General features: G+C 48.0%; 6 protein-coding genes across 6 annotated transcripts; 5 read left to right on the forward strand and 1 right to left on the reverse strand.

The window, feature by feature from the left end:
- Positions 1-1,404: 1,404 nt before the first annotated feature.
- On the reverse strand, positions 1,405-3,559 carry LACBIDRAFT_331061 (uncharacterized protein; the record flags this gene model as incomplete). Its single annotated transcript, XM_001885445.1, has 8 exons — positions 1,405-1,454; positions 1,505-1,573; positions 1,725-1,914; positions 2,419-2,545; positions 2,583-2,646; positions 2,819-2,833; positions 2,856-3,213; positions 3,266-3,559. The coding sequence occupies 8 exons, from the start codon at positions 3,557-3,559 to the stop codon at positions 1,405-1,407; spliced, it is 1,167 nt and encodes a 388-aa protein (XP_001885480.1).
- Positions 3,560-6,991: 3,432 nt separating this feature from the next.
- On the forward strand, positions 6,992-9,098 carry LACBIDRAFT_331062 (uncharacterized protein; the record flags this gene model as incomplete). Its single annotated transcript, XM_001885370.1, has 9 exons — positions 6,992-7,059; positions 7,209-7,232; positions 7,571-7,743; positions 7,898-7,909; positions 8,081-8,163; positions 8,197-8,217; positions 8,295-8,520; positions 8,558-8,691; positions 8,946-9,098. 9 exons carry the CDS (start codon positions 6,992-6,994, stop codon positions 9,096-9,098), a joined length of 894 nt encoding a protein of 297 aa, XP_001885405.1.
- Positions 9,099-10,051: 953 nt separating this feature from the next.
- Positions 10,052-10,347, forward strand: LACBIDRAFT_306562 (uncharacterized protein; the record flags this gene model as incomplete). The annotated part of the gene is made up of 1 exon (XM_001885371.1): positions 10,052-10,347. The coding sequence occupies exon 1, from the start codon at positions 10,177-10,179 to the stop codon at positions 10,345-10,347; it is 171 nt and encodes a 56-aa protein (XP_001885406.1). The 5' UTR covers positions 10,052-10,176.
- Positions 10,348-13,010: 2,663 nt separating this feature from the next.
- LACBIDRAFT_306563 (uncharacterized protein) lies at positions 13,011-15,484 on the forward strand (the record flags this gene model as incomplete). Its single annotated transcript, XM_001885372.1, has 11 exons — positions 13,011-13,044; positions 13,172-13,452; positions 13,644-13,775; positions 13,828-13,845; positions 13,912-14,019; positions 14,072-14,137; positions 14,189-14,377; positions 14,434-14,653; positions 14,722-14,978; positions 15,034-15,225; positions 15,284-15,484. 11 exons carry the CDS (start codon positions 13,011-13,013, stop codon positions 15,482-15,484), a joined length of 1,698 nt encoding a protein of 565 aa, XP_001885407.1.
- Positions 15,485-15,758: 274 nt separating this feature from the next.
- Positions 15,759-16,335, forward strand: LACBIDRAFT_306564 (uncharacterized protein; the record flags this gene model as incomplete). Its single annotated transcript, XM_001885373.1, has 2 exons — positions 15,759-15,974; positions 16,024-16,335. 2 exons carry the CDS (start codon positions 15,759-15,761, stop codon positions 16,333-16,335), a joined length of 528 nt encoding a protein of 175 aa, XP_001885408.1.
- A 2,119-nt stretch (positions 16,336-18,454) lies between these two features.
- LACBIDRAFT_306565 (uncharacterized protein) lies at positions 18,455-23,211 on the forward strand (the record flags this gene model as incomplete). The annotated part of the gene is made up of 14 exons (XM_001885374.1): positions 18,455-18,586; positions 18,643-18,954; positions 19,004-19,222; positions 19,273-19,364; positions 19,418-19,592; positions 19,646-19,835; positions 19,890-20,974; positions 21,023-21,194; positions 21,382-21,513; positions 21,561-22,053; positions 22,107-22,336; positions 22,395-22,946; positions 23,000-23,119; positions 23,177-23,211. The coding sequence occupies 14 exons, from the start codon at positions 18,455-18,457 to the stop codon at positions 23,209-23,211; spliced, it is 3,939 nt and encodes a 1,312-aa protein (XP_001885409.1).
- Between the last annotated feature and the right edge of the window lie 960 nt (positions 23,212-24,171).

The raw sequence follows: 24,171 nt of genomic DNA on the forward strand, positions 1-24,171 counted from the left end.
GAATTAAAAAGGCTGCGGCGCGGTGAATATGAAACTTGAGGTACTCCTACTTGGCGGCGGCAGCATCACTGCAATTAGTGCCAAAAGCCTTGTGGCGGCAGGCCTCAGATCAAGAGAAGGGCATATGGATACAAAGTGCTGGTTCGATCCTGTTTGACTCGGATGTTAAATAGTTCTGTTCGTTGCTGGCACATCTTGGCTTCGCAAGCAAATGAATTTGCGCCAAGAAAGTTAACACAAGATGAGTGCACCCTCTCTCTCAGGCTGCCATCCACTAATTTCCTGGCCGACCCGTAGTCGAATCAAAATGCTTCCTAATAATGATGCAAGTAGGCCCTTTGTATAGGGTTTCCAATCAACGCAGCTCAAATTAGCCAACGATGAACTGGAGGAGAGGCGGCGGAGGAGCAATGCCCTTTGGATCTAAAATCGGCCGCCGAGCAAGTAGAAGACGAAACGCCAGTGCCAGTGCCGAGTCTTGAGCGTCCCGTGCTATGAACGGACAATAGGTCCGAGTGGCAACTGCTCCTCCATGCGGCCCGCAATGGAACCAGTGCTGAAGCCACTAATACCAGATTTGCCCCCACCCAGCTGGGTAAGCAAGGCAGAGGCAGACGACGAGGTCGGCATTCGCGGCCACTCTTAGCTTAGGCCCATTGATATATTTCATTGCAAATTGTAGAGGTGAGGAAGGAAGTTGGGGGTCCAGATGCAACAAGTTGGCGAAGTTGGCGCAATAAAAGTAGACGATTGCGCCCAGGAATCCGTTGAGGTGGCATCAAAGGTACTAGGCGTGCCATGGATGAAGTAGATGCACCTGGCAGCAAAACTTTGAAGAGGCAGGTGTAAATTCTGGCAGGCTGCCTGATGGGAAACATTATTCGCGCGTGTTGCGCCCAGCGAGCTTGCGGCTTTGGCTATACGTAGCTGTAAGACTCCGCAATGGATTATGGTGCTTTCAAGATTTTGATTTGCACAGTTTGTTTAGGTCCTCAAAATAAAACAAGTGACAACTCTGAACCCAAAACCGATGCTTTGGTTTTCAGCTCAAAAAAATTAAAATGCATTGGCGCAATCTGAAAAGTCAGTTACATTCTATCCCTGATCAAAATCATCGTCACTCTCAGATAAAATTTTCATAGCTTCCGGGTGAGACAAGTTGCCTTCGCAATATTCCTTCCAGACAAGGCAAGGACAAGGGGGAGTCTGTTAGATGTCACGATGGCGACACCCGTTTGCAGAAAGCGGGGGTTGGCGCCGGGGGTGGGTTGAGATTTTGCAAACTGGTGCTATAAACGTCAACTGGCCTCCATATGATAAGCGTATTTGCAGCTGCTTGAATTCGAATGCGATAAGTGCTAATATAGAAATGGCCGCCATCGTCAGGAGGGTAATCTCTCCTCACTATCCATGATATTGCATATTTATGGGGTTGGTGCTCGAAATGAGTGGAGCTGCAACAAGATAATGAGCAATTTACAAGAAATTAGATTCAACAACAAACCGTGAGTAATTTTGTCCGCAAACGCCAGCAGGAGGGGCCCTTTCAGCTTGAAGACAAACTTGTCATCGCCTATTTGGATAGAATAGTCGCCTGACGTGAATTGGCTATGGTTGCCCGAAGTGCATTGGCCATGATTGATAGAATCTCCTGCAGCCCCTTTGCATGGATGCATCCTTAACATGCAGCATTCTTCAAAGATGTTATCAAAATCGTCCATTACTTCCTCTGTAAGACAATTGCGGCAAAGATTCCAAAAAAAGAGCAAACACCGAGCTAGATTGGTGATCCATGCCATCAATGATGTGAGTGGGCAATTTTCGGTTGGTGATATTGCGAACCCGGTCGAATTTCGGTGTGCTGCGAACACCAGCAGAAAATCCTATTTGGACGAGGGACCCAGGATCTTCCAGCTAAAGCAAGTGATAGTGAATGATGGCAGCAATCAAAATGGGAGATGCTTACTCGGTCGGTTTGATACAGCTTCTTGAATGATGCCATCTACCGCGGGGAGGACGGCTTCGTTGGAGCAGAAGTTCCTTCAGGCGGCGGAAGGTAGGATTTGCGAATGTCAGGTCGCCGCCCTGAAGTAAGGTGCTTTTCCATTTTCTCTTTATTTCGTCCGATTCGTACATCCAGTGTTTGAGAGGGGGGGGATAAGCTTCGTCATTTGAATACACCGTGACTATAGTTTCAGGAATGTTCGCAAACTCGGTCGATTTTGATGCGCGCGCGCGGCGAGTAAAGCCTAAACTTTAGCCAAAGCGCTTTTTTGGTATTTCGGGCGCTGCTACACTTGGCTTTGCGGGCAGAGTTGGCATTTACTAAAGGTTTCCGGATGAAGGAGACATGTGCGGAGCAGTGATCCACAAAGAGCTGAAACCATTCAATGGGTTCGAGTAACTCGTGCGGCTCACCAGCCCAACCTGCTGTGATTTTCCGACAAATACACGCCATAAAGAGACCTCGTCAATCGCATTAGCAAATAAGTTAAGAGCTTTTGTATTTGAGGCCACGTGTGGCACAAGGAAGCGAAGGACTTTTCTGATGCGAGGGCGTTTCATTTTGGAGGCGTACACACTGGGAAGGACGCTGAGTCTGCGGACTTCTGACTGCCAGCAAAGGCGGGAACTTCGTGGTGAGGCCTGAGGCTTAATGACCTAAACAACTGGCAACGCTGTAAGTAAGTCACATGACACTCAATGTGCATTCAATTTGAATTACTCAGACTCTTACTTATTCTACTACTCTGTTGACGGTGACGAAACCGGCAGCTTTTGTGAACTGAGCACAGCATAAGTATGGAGGCTAACTTACATAGTAATACATGAACTATCAATTTAATTTGCGTAACCTAGGATTGTATCGAGGCGGCGTCCCAAAATATTTTCCGAGTAATAATTGTAACCCTCCGATCGCGATGCCGACTCAGGGCTCTCCATCCATGACGACCGAGATTTTGCACTGGCGCTGTTATCTCCTTGCCAGCGCATTGCATGAAGGGGCTCGAGAATTTTCGCCTCAGTTTGTGCGCGCTCCAGCATCCTATCAAGCACAAGATATTGCTTCGCTAGCAGCTCATCTTGCTTGGGCCGCCTGAGGTCGCGAAGTTGACCCTCGGCCGTGACTTGTCTGTGATGAGCGAGGATGAGTTGATTAATGGAATTCTCTGGGAGGATGTCGTAGAGAACAAGGGGTAGCGTATAGGCTGCCTAGCAGTCAAATTGAGTACAATGACGCAAGAAATGAGAAGTAGAGGGTTACCACTTGATTCACAGCAACTCTATACCAAATTTCACGGTAACCCAATGCAGAAAGTTCTTCCGTCTCGATGAATGGGGCGAAATCTTCATACGCCAGCTTCAACGAGTCAGCCTGACCAAGTAGAGGTGGCTCAAGTACGGCTTTGGGGTTGCTCCCACTTATACTTGTGCGGGGCGTATCAAGCGACGATGAGGTGGATATTCCGCTGTCATGGTCGGATGCTGAACGCACACTTCCAACACTAGACACAGTGGATGAGTTGCGGGAGTGGACGGGAGAGGAGGGGATGGGCATTGTTTAGTAACCTATAGTGACAATATGGTCACCGTGCTATTTGAAGTGAATACTTTTCTCACGGTGTCAGACAGGACCCCTGAGAGTCCTGCTTCTCCAAAACCCATTTTATCTTCACTACTGAGCCACAATCTGGGGCAATTGAGTTCATTGCCAGTATGAAGGTAATAAAAGCAGATAATTATGTTAAATATTTAATATCAAAAAATGCTCAAATAAAGAAGATTCAGTGCAGTCACAAAAAAATGATATCATATATGCAAAATATTCATTGGTGACAGATCAACGACACATTGTCATGTGCCTGAGTGTGTTGGGTGTCTCTTCTTGTCTGTGGGGAGTGGCAACCGTGCCAATAAAATCATGCTGTTTGGTTCTGTTTGTCTCGTGCCAAATAGTCGAATTCAGTGGTCGACGACTGTTATTTCACTTCAATCGATACGTAGGGACCAATTTACAAGTCTACGCTGTTTGTGGTGATATATAATATACTATTATGATTGAATTTAGTAGCCAAGTTCTATATCTGTGTCACTATACATGTCAAATGCATTTTCCTCTGGAATGTAGCTTTCCTATTCACTCCTCGCGCCGAGTTGAGCTTCAAGCTCCTGCTGGTTTTGAGCTTTAGACATTCATATTGTGTTCCAGTCTGTTCTCCAAGTTGTCGGAGTGAATGTTGCGAAGGTTTGTCATTGACTGGGAAGTTTGCAATGTCGATCGTGACTTCCGGCCCACTTTTCAAGTGTCTTTGCCCATGATATAAGATACTTGTGGTTAACAAGTCAATATATGCAGAGGTAACGACAATAACGCATTGCTGACGCCGATAGTCGCACTTCAGTTACTTTCTTTATTGCAACATGTGATCATCGACTCGTCTTACCATGCCATTCCCCCATCATGGATTGCTACCTCATCTGTAAAGGTATTGTTTCAAATTTTTGCAGGCACAAACTCATGGAGCGTAGGATGGATTTGTTCGGGACAGAATTTTATAAAGGGGTTTGGAAGGCTCGAAGTAAGATATTAACTGACGGAATATTTGTATTTTTGTGCTAAATTGTATACGAGCACCTTTACTTATGCTCCACCTACATATATCCACACTTAAAGTGGCAATCTACTGTTGTGTTGAAGTAAATACGAGCAGTTGAGATGATCGACCATTTTTTGATCAGGTCTTTGGTGATGGGAAAATGCGGCGGAGTTGAAATTTTGGCAGTGGGTTGCCGCTCCCCATTGTCTGTCCTGGTCTCTCTATGATATCAATGATTTATGCATTGCTACATATGTTTCTACATGTCTCAATAATGTTTGCAGGTCTGGTTCAGTTAAGTTTTTTGCAGTTGACATAAATATGGGTTCCAAGAGAGGGGAGCATTTTCAGAGGCCTCTGGGCCCAGCTCCTTTGAATTCAGCCTCACTGAATTCATCAGCAGCACTGTCACAGCCCTCTTACTCATACTCCGAGTAATGCCTCTCTTCGTGCTGCTATGGCTCACTGCAGTGCTATTCAATAGTGATGCTGAGTCAGGCACTATGGCATGGTATATAATCCTGGGTCCCTCCTCTGTGCTGCCTTCACAGCCCTTGTGAGACACCCAGGCAAGCACACCATGCTAGACTGAGCATCTTATAGGGTTGCAACATTTTTTGGATTTGTTACTTGCAGTGCACCAAGATCCCAATAGGAGGGACTACCTAAGGCCCCTAATGCCAATATACCTGACCCCCTATGACCATCCCTTGCACTGATGAGGGCACACCCAAGGCAAACATTCCCCCACCCAGCCCAGCGCAGAAACACTGTTTAGGGACACGTCTAAAGTGAGCAGGGTAGTCTCGCCAGTCTGCTGGTTTATGCAGTCCATGTATGGTTTGTTTTGTCTTCTAAGTACCCAATCACAAAGTGACAGGCACAGCTATGGGACAGGCACATTCAGGTGAAAGTGATATAGAATGGAGAAATGTGCTTACACATACTCTGAGACAGCATGGACTCATACTTTGATGAGCAATTCCATTGTGCTCTCTTTCAGAATTATTTGAAAGATATTTAAAATGTTGTACCTCATTTGAGCAATTTCTTTCTGTTGGAATTATCAGGAATACACTTTGCCAACTTCTTGATTTCATAAACTTCAAAGATAAATTTCTACAAAAGGCAAGTCCATATGGGAAGAAACTTCTGTCAGATGTAACATTTGTTCAAGATATCTTCAGAGGACTCAATTACAGCTAATATTAAAATGATAGAGCTCACTTTGGGCCATTGGGCCAGCCAGTTGTTCACTTTCCGCCTCAAACTCTAATCCCAAAATGGGAAACCACCTTATTTTTAGAAATATGCATGATTTCGCTGAAGTTTTCCTTGGAGCTCGAAAAAAGGAGGGACTTAGCACAGGAGTTATAGTATTCTGGTGTAATTAGTGTGTACACAATGTATCTTCAATAATGATGTTGAAGCTGTTCTGAAACAATGCCATAGAAAATGTACATGCAGTCAAGCATTCATTCAACTGCTCTACAGTCTCACCCTTCAATCCAGCGTTCCACAAGGCACTAAGCCCCCTCCCTTGCTCCTTCTCTTTGCTCTACACTTGCAACCCACTGCTTGAGGCAGGGCACCGCTCACACTGTACAATCCTTTCAAGCGGTTTGTTCAATGAAGTTGGGTGATGGACTGTGAGGAGCTTTCATACATGGCACTTTGATGGTGGCAGGTTCTTGTTGAGGCGGTTTTGTGTGATGGTGAGGGGCTGGTATTTTAATATGTGTGGCTTTGATGGCGGCAGGTTCTTGTTGTGATGGTTCTGTCCATTTGTTGTATGATGGCCTGCGGCCGAAAGAACACTTGTTTGCAAAGCATTAGTAACAGTAAGGAATGTAGGAAAGATAGTGAGATACCTTTGCGTTGTATGGGGGATGAGGTTGGCAGGCTCCTGGAGCTGTAAGCAGGCGTTGTTGAGTTGGAACCTGTTGGAAGCTTGGACAGCAAGGGCAAGCACGAAATCACAACCAAACATTGGTTTGTTTGGTTTTTGCGTGGCTTCCTGTTTTGGGATTAGAGTTTGAGGTGGAAACTCAAAAGTGATTCCAGCCCAACCATTTGTTTGTTTGGTTGAGCACCTTCCTAAATGAGCACCTGCTTTGGTTCAACTTTTCCGAGTCTTATCTACATACCCCAGCCTTACCTCCCCCTTTCCTCGAATAATAATGGTGTGGAATGGTCACTGAAGACACATCCCATACTACTTGTTAGGTAATTATGACCTTGAGAGACCTTCAAGGAACACCATCATCACCACACTGGCTTTAACATCGATCCACACGAAATTGTGCCACATCCTCTCCATTGAGGTGCAGAGAACCCCATGGGGCATGGACTGGTCATTTTCTCCTGCCTCCTGTTCAATATCAAGCAGCGGAATGCCACTGGCATTCACTCTGGGTCTTATTCCATCCATTGCGCCCTCAGTACCTAGGACATTTCCAGGGTGAGTCTTCCCAATCCCCTGCTTGCCGGCACCTCAATGTCGTGGCCAGTAGCAGTAGGGCACACAGGACCATGGCAGAAATTTAAGCTTTAGATTGCCCAAAAAATTTCAGCAGTGTCACAGTTACAGTAGAGTGCACCTACTTGCAGGTGCAAAGGTCACATGGGCACCCAGTGAGTGGCTGTAACTTCATTTGCGAAGTGTTCAACCCTTTCAAGTTTGCAATTGCTTGACAAGCTCTGCTGCCTCACCACCAGCATTTGTGCCACTACCCTGAGGGTCCCCAGGCAAAAACTAGGGGAAAGAGCTGCCTGAATTCAGATTCCAGCGGCATGGCGAACTGCAAGAAATTGAGGTGGGACAAATTGTCCTGAGACCCCCAAGCCAGGTTGGCCTCAAGCCAACAAATGCGGCAGGCCCTCAGTGACTTGGAGGAAGTCGATTGGAGTGGGGCGGAGGTGATAGATGGATCATGATACTAGATAGCAACTAGATAGTGACCATATCATAGTAACTTAGGCCCATATATCAGTGTGATTAGTACTGATAAAAATAAGTACAATTATTTCACTCAATTTACAGCTGAAGGCAGAACGATAGGCCAAGCCAGATCGACACATGCACAGGGCGGACCCTTAAATTTTCAAAGCGACGTGATGGCTGAGGCAGCTGAGTTCTCACAAGGTGTGAAATCTCAATCTCTGGATTGATGACACCCTATACCACCATAAAATTTGAGAGTCCGCCCTATGTATGTGTCGATTTGGCATGGCCTATTGTTCTGCATTCAGCTGTAAGGTACTGAATGTTAAATTTGATAAATTGTGCCCATCAGCAGATTCCGTTTTCTGTGAGAAAATCACTTTCCTCTAGCCCTTCCAAATAATGCTTGAAAGTCCAGTCCAGTTCGGTTTTTTGGCCCAAAACAAAAAGACCGAGACCAAGACCAGTCCACACGATTCCTAAAACCTCAAAAGACTGGACCAGGACCGGAAAAGACCAAGACTGCAGTCTTTTTCAGTCTTTGGACCAGTCTTGGTCCAAACTGGTTACAACCAGTTGAAGACCGGTTTTTCAACAAAATATGCAATAGATTTTGCAATTGTGAGTCGGTAAATTTATTGACATTCTTCATAGCTTCTAAACGAGTGCAAGAACGTTAAATTATGTTGAGAATTGATGTATATACCAAAATACTAAGGTACATCTGCTATTTTCATGAAATATTTTTGCAGGTCCAGTCTTTTGCAGTCTTGGTCTGGTCCAATTGCGGTCTTTTTGCAGTCTTGGGACTGGACTTCCAAGCACTACTTCCAAAGCCCTTCTACCCTGACTTCCATCTCTTTCCTCTCACCTCCATCTCTCTCGACCCCCTCTTTGCTGTGGCCAACCCTTCTAGGCAACACACTCAACACCAGGCCACACACTCGACACTACACAACACACTCAGCACTACACCACGTGCTTGACACTATGCAGTGCACTTGACACTACACAGCACACTTGACACTATGCAACGCGCTTGACGCTGCGCGTTGCTCGACATGCTCGACATTACGTGATGTGATCAACACTGCGCCACGCGGATCTTGGCTTGCATCATGTTCTTGCCTCCAAGCGCTCGAACATAATGTTATAATGTGAAATGATGCGCCGCAACACACATCGGGCAGTGGGGATTAGCTGGAACATAGGAGAAGGGTTGTAAGGCGGGGTTCTACAAGGTATGTCTGCATGATATAATGCCTTCACTGATATCATGTACTTTCAATGGTCTTGACTGTCTGGGCACACAATAGTGTTTTCATTGCCACCCAGGCTAGCATCACCCACTCTCTCTCCACACCCATCATTACCCTGCTTTTCCATGTTTGTCCCATCAACAGTCACCATTCAAGTTCATCGTGACGTTGCCTGAAGTTCAACACCATTGTGCCGACTCTGCCATGCCTCACCCAACACCTGATGTGACATTTGGGACTCCCATGCTCTCCTCTCGAAGACCTCGTCAATCTTGGGAAATGGAAGGCCAGGTTTAGTTTTAAAACTTCTTTTTTTGCCCCCTAGTATACTACATCTCATGTAAATATTATTACCTGCAATATCATGGGCATTACATGAATTTCAGGCCAAAATGATGGAACAAAAACATGCAGCCAATGTGATATAGCAGAGGGTTAGGTCCCTGAGCCAAAAGACCCTTAAATTGGGTGCAGGGTGTAGGCCCTGATAGGCTAGCTCATGGAAATGCACCTTAAATTGAGCTGGTTGGCATCACAGGGCATTAAACCCACTAAATTGAACTTGATTTAAGCTAAATCCATCACACATAAGCACTTATGTCGACTTATGTGTGCTTTTCTGACTTATTTTCAGTCTCTTGCAGCAAACCACCTTCCAAATATCTCTCTGAAGAGCAAAAAAAGTGGTGAACATGTAGCAGCAGGTGCATTCATGGTATTCTACAAGTTTTGTATTTTTCCCAAGAATTCAACAGCACCCAGGCTCCAATCAAGGATGTGCCACAAGGTCCATTTTGGACAAGGCTGCTTGTTTGCCCGGGGGAAAGCTGGAACTGAGAAAAAATTTGTATTTTGACATGTAATAAATACAAATAGTGTACTACAAGCAAAATTTCAGGAGGGGACAAAGTGGTGGGACGAAGCGGCGGGGGAGGAGGAAAGGAGGAAGAAAGGACGCGACGTGCCAGGTCACGTGGTCACGTGCACCTTCCGAAAGCGGTAGGGATCCAGGAGATCCCGTTAAATCAGCCCACATAAGTAGAAGTACATCAACTACTCAGACGCTATCGATTAGTCTCGTTCCGTTGTGGTGGTCGGCCCGACGGACCATCAGAGATTCAAAATACACTGCAGAACGACCACCAGAACGTCTGGTGCATTTGGTAGGCAAAACCACCCATCGAGTCACAGCGTGACAAACGGTAACACATTCACTGGTACCACTAAGTACGCCAATTCTACGTTATGGACGTTCCGATGCGCAAAACATTGTTTCCGACCTTCCACGACTGACCAATCCGACGCGACAACCCTCCCCTTTCAATGACCTTCTCGTTGCCCTTGAGCTTGAACATTGACAGTGACACAGCTGTCAATGCGAGAACTTAACTTCAGTTCCCTTCCACCTGGCGCCCATCCCCCTCAAGCGGAACTATCAGCAACATCAACCTGGCTGGCCAAGACGGCTCTTCCTCTGATCCCCCTCCGAAGCATCCCCCATCGACTCTCCCTCATTGTCAAACTCATCACCACTTTCAACTCATGATCACTACTTTCAACTCATGCGGTCCTTCACCAGGTGTCCAATCCCCCGGCACACAATCCAAACACCTATTCCCATCAGCCCAAAGGTCCCGAGGAACGACGTCAGCTCTAACGAGTCCAATGACCCAATTACTCCTACGATCTACCACGCGAAATTGTTACGTCTTGTCACGCTGTGACTCGATGGGTGGTTTTGCCTACCAAATGCACCAGACGTTATAGTGTTCTTCGTCGTGTGTTTTCACACTTGGACGGTCTGTCGGGCCGTACACCCTATAGCGGATGGGGACGAGACTACTATCGACGTCTTTAGCCCTTCAAACCTTCCTAGTCTTCACATTACACTACGTCATTCCCTCATGCATGATCTTCCTTTTCAGCCGCACTGCTTCCAAATGCTATTGGAACCACCATCATATTTGGAGGACAGTTCATATCTGTTTCAAGTTAGCGCAATTAGCTTGGTTCTGACTTATTGAGTGCTTATGACATGCACATTTGCAAGGGTAAGTTGAGAGTTAGTTCTGATTCAGTAGGTATTTAGTGAGCAATACTTTTTCGATGAATTCAATGATGTATATTCATTAAGCTACTACATATGTGCAGAACAACTATGCTATGAATGTATACTTTGTCACACGTATGATCACCCTGCACCCTGATCCAATATCGGCATAGGGTGATGATGTCAGCTGTGAGGAGCGCAAGGAGGCTGATAATGAGGTGCTGAGTATGACTTGATACAAAGTAAAAGCTGAACTATGATACCATTTCTCTGAGCCTTCTTGGGTATGATAGACTGCGCGAATCATTCGTCGATGTCGGTTGTGCTTGGGCGTCTCCATCAAGAGTGTCGTCCCAAGCTTCATCCATAGCTAGGATGTGTTTTAATGAATGAACAATGTTGAAATGGATGACCGCTTACCAAGATCCACACTCTTGATTCATCAAGCTTATACATGAGCTGGATCTGTTTCTGAAGCGTTGATTTCTCGCTCTCGGGTTGACTGTAAGTATATGTGGCGCATAAGTGTAAAGCAAACTAGCCTTGACGTCGCCCTTCTCCTTCAATCGCTCCCGCTCCTCTGCAGGTCGTCGTCGATATGCTCGATAACCCGTTTCGCCTCGGCTTCTGCCCACAGACAGACATACACTCTGCCTCCGCCTCCATGGTGAAGCTTTCAGGACCTCGCTGTAGTGGGCGGAGGTGGTGGTAGAAATGAAGAAAGAAAAAAGGTCGGCCTTGTTGAGCAGGAGATTCGCATTGGTGCAGGGAGTTAGGCGGAGGTTCGGTGAAAGGCGGTGGGAGTTGGGAACAGGGAAGCATGGAGATGTCGCGGACTTTCCTGTCGTGACTCTCAATCTTCCCACCCATCACCACTCTCCCTGTCCGACCACTGTCCCTTCACATGCTCCAGCCTAGGCGAAGCTTCTCAACGTCACATTAAGTCTATGCACCTTTTGGTCGTTCAACACTCCATCTGATACATTTTGCACTGTGTATCCTCATCAGTGTGTGCCTCATGGGAATTTTACATGTTCACAGGACTCGAAAGGTTAAGAGATATTCGAATTGAGTTGCGCCCGGGTCTTAGATTACCTGGTCCTCTTGTTTCTTTTCCCAGGCTTCTGCTACACCTGCTGCCGCTCTGTTGAAAACACGACGAGGTGATGTGTAGCCGCCGGTGTGTGCATCTTTACTCCCAGTTTGGCGCGATTACCACGAACACTCATCTTCATGGGTGATATTCATTGATCCACCTACATTCCCTCTCTGCCTACTCTCCCTCATCTCCTGCCTAACCCCCATAGCGTATCCCGCCCAAAAGTTGACTGAATAATCGGAGCAGTCCGTTCCCTCCGTTCTGGACTCTGTCGCGTCCATTGTCGACTCGCATACAGAGAAGCAGGTACCCCTACCTTGGCCCGCATTGACCCACCCAGATTAGGCCTACGATCGACACAGGTGGATATTGGTGACCGTGGCCTTGACGCCGTCTCTCGTCATGCCCACATCCATTGGGGGATGGGTAGGCTGCTGTGAGGAGAACATTGGTTTTACAAGCGGCATATGTATACTTATGTACATTCTGCAATAGAACAGCCTTTATTTCGCCTATTCGCGGATATGAGCAGAAGAGCGTATTATTGTTAGAATAAGTAACTGAAGATTTTTGTATTCTACCCTGTACTCAATTTACCGAATCTCTTGATTGTACTGAAGGAGACTAATTTCACCCCAGTCATTCTTAACATAGCAAAAAGAATTAATCGGTGCACAATAAGCATCCAGTACAGTAAGTATCGAAAAAGTACTCGTTAGCAAATTTATAACCCTCGAGTCTTGCAAGGCTGGTCGGACCCCTCGGCAACACCTTGATATATTCATTCCCCCTTCCGTTACTCTGTGCAACCTTACCAGTGCCAGGGGTCCTCCTCGCATCCTTTCGAGCTTGAGTCATTATTACTCTTGCGCCGGACTCGGATCCGCTGCTGCCTGCTTCTCACCAATTAAAGTTGCAAAAACCAATCGGATACTCGGCCCCAAGATCTGAATCATCACGCGCCTTCGGCGATCTTCGTTTCATCTAAGATTCGAATTCGTGCATGACTGTTGAAGCGCACCTGCCAAATTTCCTCGATCGCCGTTCGATTGTTCTGAGGATGGTGTCGATAGCCAGAAGGGTTGCAGCAGTCTGTGAGCATTTTATCTCCATCGCAATGTTGCTACTTGATTAAGATTGCCGCAAGGCATGTTTAAATAGATATCAAAAGGATTTTGCTACATCTCTCTTATCAGAAACTCACGACTAACAGTATGTCAGATATACCATGGTCCTTTTTCGACACCTCCGACCTCAACACTCTGATGCCGATGGAAGCTGTTAGCAGCGATGTTGAAGAAGCTTTCATTCGATTTATGGCAAGTATTACAGAGGCGCCAGCACAGCAGGGGACTCACTCCGGGCCCCTGCCAACCGATCCGCCTGCATCAGCCTCAGGCTTCACATACTCGTTGGCTACCGAGCATGCCCCACCTCCAGTCGCCTTGAATCAACCCGCCTTGCAGCCTTTGCTGCCCTCACCCTCAGGAGCCCAATCAACGGTAAGTATCAATCCGTATAATAACCTGGAAGTGCTGGTGCTAATCATCTTTTTTCTTGTTGCAAACTTAGTCCCCAGAAAAGCTTACGAGATGCCTCGTGGGTCTCAAGTACCAGCCCATTACGCTGCAAATAGTGCCGGTTTGGGTAGGCTGCTGCGCTTGTTAGAGGCGCGAGCTGATGTCTTTCATAGGAGCTGATTCCAGAGAGCTCATTCCCATTGCCACATGGGATTGAGGCATATGCTCTAGCCAACCGCTCCGTCGCCGTTGAGGACTTCCGAGGATATCTTGCAGATCTTACTGGTATATTTCCTCTTTATGCGGTGCGTATGTTTACACTCCTGCCAGGTGCTAACCAACACGATCGAATTGCAGCCTAAGTCGCTCATGAACGTAAGTTCATTTATTATTGGGCACTAGTTTTTGTGCTAAACAGCGCCTTATTTTATTCTCTATCAGCATTTATGTCCCGTTGCAAAAATGCACGAAGAGGGAGCGCAAAGAACCAACACAGATGTATATCTGTTCATCAATGTTCACTTCACATCAATCGTAAGATACATCCTTGTGAGAGCTCAATACAAAAGCAGCCTCAGAGCATTGATAAATACATTTTCAGCCGCATCTAGAAGAATATTTTGTTCATAGTGGCTTAATGCTCAGCTCGGACAAACGGAGGGTCATAGTTCGTCGTTATTATTTTTTGTCTGTAACTTGAGCTAACGATGTTGGGCAGTACACCTCTCAAAGCAAAATTTTGCTTCGCGATGAAGTCTTTCTTGATGAAACATATCATCTTTGGCAGCACTTGCTCTTCGTCCCGATCGGCCGCCCAAACACATTTTTACTTGAGCCACTTCCAGCCGCTGTTACCTTCGGGCAATGGTCGGCCTGGCTGGGACGCCTCGCAGATGACCTGCCACCTGTGAGTTCCAAATATTTAATCACCATTTTCAATTATATCCGACTACTGGCTTTTAGATAACTACATTCTACCCCCGGTGGGCGCCCAAACTTGCCATATGCTTGAGCGCCTGCCAGATTGCAGTGCAATGTGAGGTCCTTTGTGGCCAATTCTTGCACGATGCCGATTTGCAGGATATGCCATCGCAAAAAAATCTTAAGCCTCGAGTTGAACTCCAGCTGCGAAGAGCATGGGACAACGTCTGCGAGGCTTTTTCGCTCCCTGAGGCTGAGACAGGTAAGCGATCACATTTTTGAAATATTTATTCAGCTGATGTGCCGGCTCTTCTTTCTCCCACTGGCTAGCAGTCAGGTGGAACGATGCATCGCCCATGCTGCCCCTGGGACAAGATCCTTTTCTAAAACCATTGGTAGCCATGCAAAGCGAAATCGGGCGAAATATTCGCATCATCATTCGCTTCATTGTGAGGGCCTACCTGGTGCGCAACCGCGACTCTCCAGTGGAATTTATTGAAAATACATTCCAACTCTCCATCGCCAACCTTGCAGCTGGCATTGTGCCAGCTGTGACTTTGGAAGCAGCAGAGAAGACTATGGTGTCGGTAAGTAATTTGTGATGCAGCCCATTGCCCCCCATTTTTACCTGGCATGCTCTAGCCTAAAACAGGCTGTCCTTTTGCGCACCCACTTCTATTCATCGTAGTTCATTATCTCATGAACCGGGGCGTGTTGCTATCGCAACCTCTTCCTTGTGATCCACGTTTGCCTCCGAGTGTAGCCGCCTTCTTCAGGAAAGCGACTGCCACCCAAGAGACTCCCGCTGTATTAATCTCCTATGTTGCGACAGAGGTGAGGCCTCTAATATTGCCTAGTCTGGATTTTGGAGCACTGATACTATCCCTTTTAGCTGCTAGCTGCTATTTTGCGGGTGACATGCGAAGATCCAGAGGTTGCTGCATTCCCTCCCTTCAGTGCAGCAACCATGCATGGGATAATGTTTGACCGCTACACGTTAGTCATGCAGATCTCGCGGTTTTCGAGTGATGTTAAGAAGCTGGCTCGCCTGCTGATGCGCGCATACTCGCTGAAGCCCAGGATGATTGAATAGCTCAAATACACTGTCAATTTCAATATACAATGATGCAATTTTCTGCTTTTTGAATGCCTAGGTCCCAATCGAGAAAAATTGCAACTTATATATGGTAATTGCTGCAAGCAAAACTTGCGCTCCAAGCGCTGTATCAGCCGATTCGGACGACTTGGTGGAGGCAAACAAGGCACAACTTTGAACTCAAGAATGAAGTTTCAGTTTCGTGGCTTGTTTGTGCAAGCCAGTACAAACACAACCACTGCCAGCATTTCCAGTGACTGCCAAGTCGCGAATGCTTCAGCACCGCGCAATAGGCACTCTGGTTTTGCCGAGTCCCTACGCGGGTGTTTGCTTTGGCGCTGCTGCGGGGTTGGGGCGTTCTTGCCAGGTGGGAGCCAGAGGGACAGTCTTTCAAGGCTGCCGGTGCCCGGCGCCTGGAGGCCCGAACTACTTTCACCGCAATGAACTTCTCTGGGCAGTTGTTTCCCCAGCAGCTCACGCGTACAAGGTTGGCACACTCCTTGGTGCATCTTGCTTCATGCTAACGTTTTCCTCAGCTACTCATCGGCACATATGGCACGCCTGAATCAGTAGGCATCCCAGCGAGGGAAGGCGTTTTCAAACAATTTTGCGATGATCTACGAGTGCAAATCCTTGGTCAGCACTTTGGCTCACTGATCAACGCGTATCGTTGTGTTCAGAAGGACCTCGATAAGGCCATTGAAGTTTTGTACCAATACCCTAATACGGCCCAGCACTTGTCGATGCAGTTGTATTTGAGGCTTTTATCAACGCTCTCGTGGCCCACCGCCGGACGGACTTCATGCCGGAATACATCTTCAAGATGGCGGCTGTGGGTGCGCACATAGCAATGTACATTGCGAACTTCTTGATTACAGGTGGAAGATCTTTGAGCCGCTGGCGGATCCGCCAACTGGGGTTGCTGCTCCCAATAACCACTCCATCTGATGCACCTATCATCAGTCCTATGGTACCTGTGTATCGTGAGCTTCTTCGGAGGCTCCTGAAAGTATGTTTCCGCTTTAGCAGCTCCACCTCCTGGGATTCTCAGCGGGTTGGAGCTTTCAAAGCATATCCTTTTCCCCCCACCAAAAGTCCAGCGCCCCCCTCCCTCGTTTGAGCCAGGCATGCTTCCAATTCGCCTACCCTTTTCTTTACCGTGGAAAGTTGAGCCGCAGCTGCCTGAATTGTATTTGATGAACGGCGTCTGCGACTCAGCTGCCTTTAGTGAGAAGGCGTTGTGTATCATTGAAAAGAATCATCGATCCGGATGGCCGATTCGATGAATATGTTGGAAAGTGGGCGATATTTTCCAGCCGGCGCCACAACAAGTTATTACTCCATCCGCGTCCCCCCCTCTAGTCCGGGCCTTCTTCTCACAACCATGCAGACCCACCAGCTCTGCCCCGCCTCTCAAGAAGCAGCGTTTTCTGCCAATTTCATGGCAGTCTTCGGTCCAGTCGCCATCCCCAGCGAAATCTGCTCTCGAGTCACTTCTTGATCTTCGTGCGAGGCATCGTCTTTGCGCTTACTCGATGTTTGGTCGCAGCTCGCAGACCGCTGCACCCGAAGATTAATTGGCATCGTGGAGAAGCCAACCTGGCATCTTTCGAGGATGGCGATGAACAGGCGATGCTCGTTTGGTCCACCTCCCAGTTATTGAGATCATCGCCGGAGCTGGAGACACCAACCACAAATGAAGAATGGTCCCAAGGTGGATCACCAGGCTTGCCGTCCTGCCCATTTCCCCATTCCCCTCTCCCCCTGACACGTCTTCGTCCGCTTCCTCGCCATCATATGAAGTAACCCTCGGGGTCGCTGGCGTCCCTCTAGCCAGCTGCGAAGGAAGGCAAAGCAGACCGCGCGGTCCCAACAAGTGGCAGCGGAAATCCCAAAGAGCTTTTGCGGGCGTCCCAAACGCCTCCGTATTCCAAAGGCTTCAAATTCAAGCCAAGCGAGCAGCATAGAGAGCTCCCTATCACAAGCTAGCGGACAAGTTAGGCTCTGAGCCCCCCCTTCTGGTGCGCATTATTTTCTTGGAATTTTCTTCTTCCTCATGCCTTGTTTCAGGTTCCGAGGTCAAACGTAGGGATGCCCAGTATTCTGGCCAAAAAGGGCAGTCAAAATCAGCATCCAGGTGGTCGCCACCAGCCTCCGGCTCCAACTCTGTTCTCGAGACGGCCGCCATTCGAAATCGCATCTGGGTTCTTTTCCTTCCCAGTTTTGCCTATATCCGCTACCTATGTGCCCGCCCCCGACCCTCATGCTCAACCCTCTAATGTGTTTTCACCCATACCAGATTCGCGGGCACAATTTATAATTATGCAGACCCTGGTAAGCGGACCAGGCGCGGGCGCCATGCGCCCCCCTCTTGCCGCCATGACGAAGGTCGTCAACCCACGCCCACCTGCCACCTGCACCCTTATCCTTATTAGTATGCATATGGCCCTCAATTCCCAAATGGGACCGTGCCTCCTAATACTCTTGGGGTCGGAGAAAGTCGTTGGCTGAGCGGCGCAGATCTAGAGGGAGGAGAGTTTCCTTCAAAATTGACCGCGAATGCAGGAGATATGCAGGAGATAGCCTGGAGGAGAGGAAACAAAGATCAGGGATCGCTGAATCCAAGTCCAAACATGGACTCCAGGGCGTTGAAAGAGATAGAATCTTTTAATTGCATGCGTATCCCTCCAGCAAATGGCGCACCATTTATGCTACGAATATTCAAGTTTGTCTTCAAAATTTTGGCGCCGCGCTTACGTAACAAGCTTGTTACAAATTTTAATAGTATAATACATAATTTATATGGCAGTAGTCACGTGTTTTTGTATGTATTAGTTCGACGCCTACCGTCACAGTCCAACGTTTCCCTGACAGTCGGACGAGCCTCTCGGAGTCTACCCCCTTTCAGTCCCAAATTTTATTTTGCCTACCGAGCCCTAAAGAATTCGGCTTCCCTGCCAATCGCAAATGTCTGCCTTGTTGTCGGAAAGTGGCACTCTGCGAAGCCAAAGTCGGTTCCTGCTGAGCATGCCTTGGGAAAATGGCCGACTCGTTGCGGAGAAAGAGTTAAAGCAGCTGTTGGCGGATGTCGGCAGTATGGTACGTCTATATCGTCCTGCAAGCCCTGCGCTTAGCACTAACGGCTCCTAATCTAGGAGCCATTCATCTCGGCTCTTGAGGATACAGAGCAAATCCTTCTTACTGCCAAAAAGCTCACACCAAAGTTGAAAGCTCTGAAGCGGTGCCTATTGGTCGGGAAAGAAGAAGAGCAAATTGGCCGCATGGGACGTACTATAACCTTGCAAGCTGCTAAAGCGCATTTTCCAGCTCTAGAAAGACAGGGCCTATTTCTCAATTTGATGCTGCAGTACATGATTCTGGACAAAATGGTTAGCGCTGCCAGCGACGGCGAATCCAGCGAAGTTCCCAAGCACCGCCGCCGCCCTATTTTCACGCACAAACTCAGAGTCAGCTGCTCTTCTTTTCCACTGCATGCTTTCTCAAAATTTGTCGCAGGGATGGGCACCGCTGCACGATTGGGTCAGACTACTTCATCAATTCAAAAAAAGGTATCAGCAGACGCTCGCCCAATCCGAGCCGCCAAGCTCGCCCAGCAGGACGCTCGTCGAACTTAGCTTGCTGCAGTCGCTGTCCACCAACATATCGAAGGCAAGTGTCCATGCCTCAGTTGCGAATGTTGAGGCTGCTGCGTTGTGCCTTCGAATGGTTTGGCATGTGCGTATCAGTCTATACCCTTTTCAATTTTCGTTAACTTAGCGCCGCAGGGCTACTTCCATGTCGTTAATGGCTCAAATCAAGGCGGCGATCCCACGAGCCAAAACCATGAAGAAGATAGAGACATTATGAACTTTTTGAGGTGCGGCAACCACACTTGATCTTCAGGGTCTGCAAAGTTTGACACCTTCTCAGGCCGCGACTCCTTGATATTAGCAAAAACGAGATGGACGTCATTGGCGCCGTTTTCAAAGAAGCGCCTTCACTGCTCTTCTGCCTTGATATATGTACTTTTGTATCCCCAGTAGCGTTGCTGACGACAAAAGCGTGGTATAACACTGGCAGCATCAAAAGGCTTACCTTATTTCTGGTGCTTATTCTACTTCATTCATTGGATATTTGGGCTTCTAACTGCGCTGCCAGACCGGAAAGGCCCTAGGAAATCAAAAACCGCCTGCGCTGCTTCAAGTGGAGAAGCTGCTTTGGAAGGCGCTCGTGGCTGTCGCCGAAGGTAAAACAACAGCTTGGGCCGCCCTCGGCCAATTCATATCTGCAGCGCCTTGGGATGTTGTAGAGCAAGCTACTTGTGAAGTTCGCAACTGGTTCGCTCCAGGTACTCGCTTTTTTCACTTCATTACGACATCTTTTTCTCAAGGGCAGTGTTCAGCCTCAGACCCTGCAGGCGATGCACAGGCAGACGATAATTTATATTGCATTGACCTTGAAGGCCCTATTCCCGAAGGGTGGCCTCTAGAAATCTTGCCGCCCGCCATTTCCTCTGAAGGCGAAGCCCCTTCAACTAATGCGATGAAATCAAACGCTGCCGCACCAGGCTCGCCTGCTGCTCTTAAAGACAATCCGGCGTTAGCCACTCCAAGCGACAATGGGCCACTTTTCCCTGAACTTGAACAACCTATGCCCAATCAGTCTGGTGCTTTACCAGAAGGCAGAGAATCAGAATCCGGGTGCCCGGCATTTCAAATCATGCAGAAAACAAATGTTAGCGAGACCCCCGCCAAAGCAGGCATGGACGTTGATGGGGATAGCTCAAGCGAAACAGAGGCTTTGGCAGCAAATATTGCAGCTGCATTGAATAGTTCTTTCCTAATGGCAGCAGGTTCTTCCGCTTCTGCCTTGGGCGCCAATGCCGGCTCACCAGCGGCTCTGGCTGGGCTAGGCCAAAACCAGCTGGCTGAAGGGAGTGCGTGCCCTCTTGCGGGCATGGGCACCATTGGTTCAGATGAAAATCAGGACCTCTTTCCTCAAAGGGCGTCCAACACAAGAAATGGAGGAGGCACATCCCCTAACATTGAAAATCATGCGCAATCAGCAGGCGAGGCTATTCAAACCGATTTGAAAAATCCAGAAGAAAGTGACCTAACCGATCTTGGCTCCGATTCAAGCGATCATTTATCATCCAGCGAGGAGGATTCAGACTCAAATACAAACTCGGATTCGGGCGGTGAGGTGCTTGAAGGAGAAAACTTGCAGCGAAAACCTCTTGATGGCAACAAATTCCACGCCAATTCCAAAAGTCGGCTGAATCCAGGCTCCCTGATGCGCAGATCAAGACCCCCGCGGAGAACAAGAGGAAAAAACCCAGCTGATGCGCCGCGCCCAGATAGCTTCGGGTTTCCCCCCGCACCTCTTTGCTCACCGTCGTATTCTGGCAAAAGGAAGTTCACTCACGATGAGGATCCTTGCACAAACATTGAAAGTCCCTCAGGATCCATTGACCTAGATGCTGCCATGGTAAGTCTTTGCCTTCTGCCCAAAATGTTTTTGACAATTGTCGAACAGGCGCTGCCCCCGGCAAGCACATTGAACTTAAAACATATTCGAAGTGTGGGTCAGAAAGATCATTATGTATTGCTGCTCATCCACTCCCTTTCAGAAATGTGCTGGTGCAAAAGATTAACGTTTGTATGGCTGCAGCAAGGACGACTTTCTCACATATACGCCAGAATTCCATGTAAGAACCATCGCCAAACCTTGCTTTCCTCCCCTAACACTATTGCAGCATCAGATCGATGTCAACCACTTCGACCGCTTGATGAAAGCAGTGGCTGATGATTATGTGGACGGTTTTCCGCGCCATTTGTCACTCCCTGGCGCATCAAGTTTTGCGATCATGACGGCTGAAGAATTTGAAAATTTAGATGATGCTGAGGCCCTCAGACTCTTTGCAACAAAAAACATTGTAACCACTGGCCATCCTGTTCGAAATCCCCATTGGAATGAGGATTCGCTATCTAGACTTGCGCACATGGACGCAGTCATCGATATACAAGGTAATTCGGGAAAGGCGACTGATTCGAAAACTAACTGATTTTTGCAGACCAAAGTATCAAGGCCAAAAACGGCGATTATAGCCTGCGCATTCGGCAAGGAACATTGAAACAGGTCTTTGCCAAAGGTTCTGCAGGTCCAAACGACAATGGGCGCATTCTGAATGCTTTGGACTTTCCCTTGCCCACAAGCGATCTTTCGCCAGATGCCCTGTCTACAGACCTTCATGCATGGATTGCGACAGAGCGCCTCCCTTTCTGCAATGCACACGCAGCACCGCTACCATCTCGCGACCTTCGTTGGGGTTTGGTTGCCACCCACGGCGCTTTACACTATGGCCACATTGACTCCGATGGCTTTGGCACCTTCATCAACGTACTTGTAGGCGCAAAATATTGGTTTGTCGCCCGGCCCAAGAAAGACGACCATTTCCGGCAAACAGGGTACATCTATCTATATTCCTTCGACAACTGGTGCATGGAGCAGCCCAACCTGGAGATGTGGCATATTGAAGCGATATTGCTAACGCCTGGAATGCAACTGTATGAATCTTTTTCTTTCAAAATTTACCATTCATATTAATAGCATTGGTAAGGCGCATGCGGCCTCAAACGCCACACTGGGTCGCGACTCCTAAGCCGTCCATCTGCAGGGGCGGCCACTTTTATTGCATGAGTACGCTGACTGAGTCGGTCATTGGTCTATACCGCACTTGGGCACTAGGAGGGCTAATCACAAATACAAACCACGATCCATCCCGACTACTATTAATTCGCATTATGTATCTTTGGCACCGACACTTTGTTCTTCATCAAGAGGCAAGCAGTAGGTGCCTTATTATCTATCTCCTTCCCCCTGCCAGCCTGACATTCTTTTCATGCAGATTTCCTGCTCCAACATATTCCGAATCTAGAATCTTTTCAAGACATTTTAACTATCTTCACTCTGGCAAACGCGATGGAATTACTAAATGTCGTCGATTACCAGACTTACAGAGTTGAAACGAACCTCTCCAGTGAAGATTCGGACTTGCCAGCTAGCCCAGGCCTCTCTCTGTTTTTGCGCTTGCAATATAATGATGCCCGCGCAAAAAGTCGCGAACTTCTTCACTACTTTTTTTCGAACTTTGAAGTCGTCGATGACTCCGGACTTTCCATCGATGGCCCCAACGACTTATACTATCATTTCTTCGCCCAGCAACTTGCTGCCTTGCTCAACATGAAGCTTCAAGGTTTCGATGAAAAAGTCAGAGGCGCTCCTGACTGCACTCCCACCAAATTTAGGAGGGAAGTCCAGATGGTCCTCTCAAATTTGCCGCTGTTGGTGGCTGCTGCACAAAAAATCGAACCTGTAGCTAGCATGGTTGATAACTTCCTCTGGGATGGCGATGAATACTCAATCCGCCGCCGTTCCAGCCAAATTCAATGCAATGCTTGTAAGTTTCAGCCACTCCTTACTTGCGGCTGCTTGACCAGTATAACGTCCCAGTTGATTTGGTCAGAGAATTTAGCGCAGACCGACCTCCATTAGCCAAGCGGGCCCGCACAGCTGAGAGAATTCAGCACCAGAAGACAGGCCTCCCTCGGGCGAAATCAAAAAATGTTACTTGTAAGCAGCGCAGGTCTTATTATCACCAACCGCGGCAAATTTTGACTTCCTTTCAAGATGCGGACACTTACTTTAACTCCATGGAGTACTAATTGCAATGATGATCGCCCGCATACTTTGAACTCATAGCTATAGCCTGAGTATGATCATAGCCTTTACATAAATCGTCGATACCCCATGTTCTCGGAATCTTGTTACAAAAAAAAAGAACTTTGCACTTCAGGGTCTCCTTTAGGCAAACCATCGCCAGCACAGTCACTCAGGTCGATGCGGTCTCCGCAAATACAAATTTTTGTAATAGGTCGAGGTGCCGGTGCGGTTGAAGCAATCATTGCTGCGGCGCTTGTAGACTCGCTCCCACACATTTGCGGCATCATTCTGCACGCAGGAGCCGACCCAGCACAGACTCGGATGTCCCCTCCCCTCCTGCTTGCACTGCAATCTCAGGGAGTGTACTACGAAGTATCCAGATGTCGCTCCGCCGGGCCATAAATATATTCCAATGCTTGACTCTGCCCCTCCAGCGCAGCGCCACCCGCCTCATGCGCGAGACGCTCCATCTCGGAACCCCGCGAGAAGATGGAGCCTTTGCCAGGGCTGGCCAAAACCCATACTATGAAGGATTTGCAGCGCCTCTCATGATTGCAGCCTGGGGATTTCCGGAAGATCCGGTTGGTCGCCGAATTGAGCTGGTTGAAGAGGGCTTCAATGGGGCGCAGTTTCTTGAGGAGCTATGCGAGGACGCGTTATATTTCACGAGCCACTTGATGCCATTCCGAGACTGTCGAGGAGGTCAGCGGTTAGGGGCTGAGCCTGAGAGCGAAGCATCCGCTTTGTTTGGCTACCCCTTGTTGGCCTCCAATGCTGCTTCATCTCATCACTTGCAAGATTTCGAGCCTGCTGCCGTTGTGTCTATCATCCTAAACTAAAACGCTAGGGTTGAAAATCATCTGCCGAACTTGGCTACGCCGCTCGCCCGACTTGGTGCACTTCAAGCTTTTCATATATTTCAGCCATGTTCCAGTCAATGGACTCGTTCATCGACCCTAAAA

Source organism: Laccaria bicolor, genomic scaffold, assembly GCF_000143565.1.
Source record: "Laccaria bicolor S238N-H82 LACBIscaffold_31 genomic scaffold, whole genome shotgun sequence".
NCBI lineage: Eukaryota > Fungi > Basidiomycota > Agaricomycetes > Agaricales > Hydnangiaceae > Laccaria > Laccaria bicolor.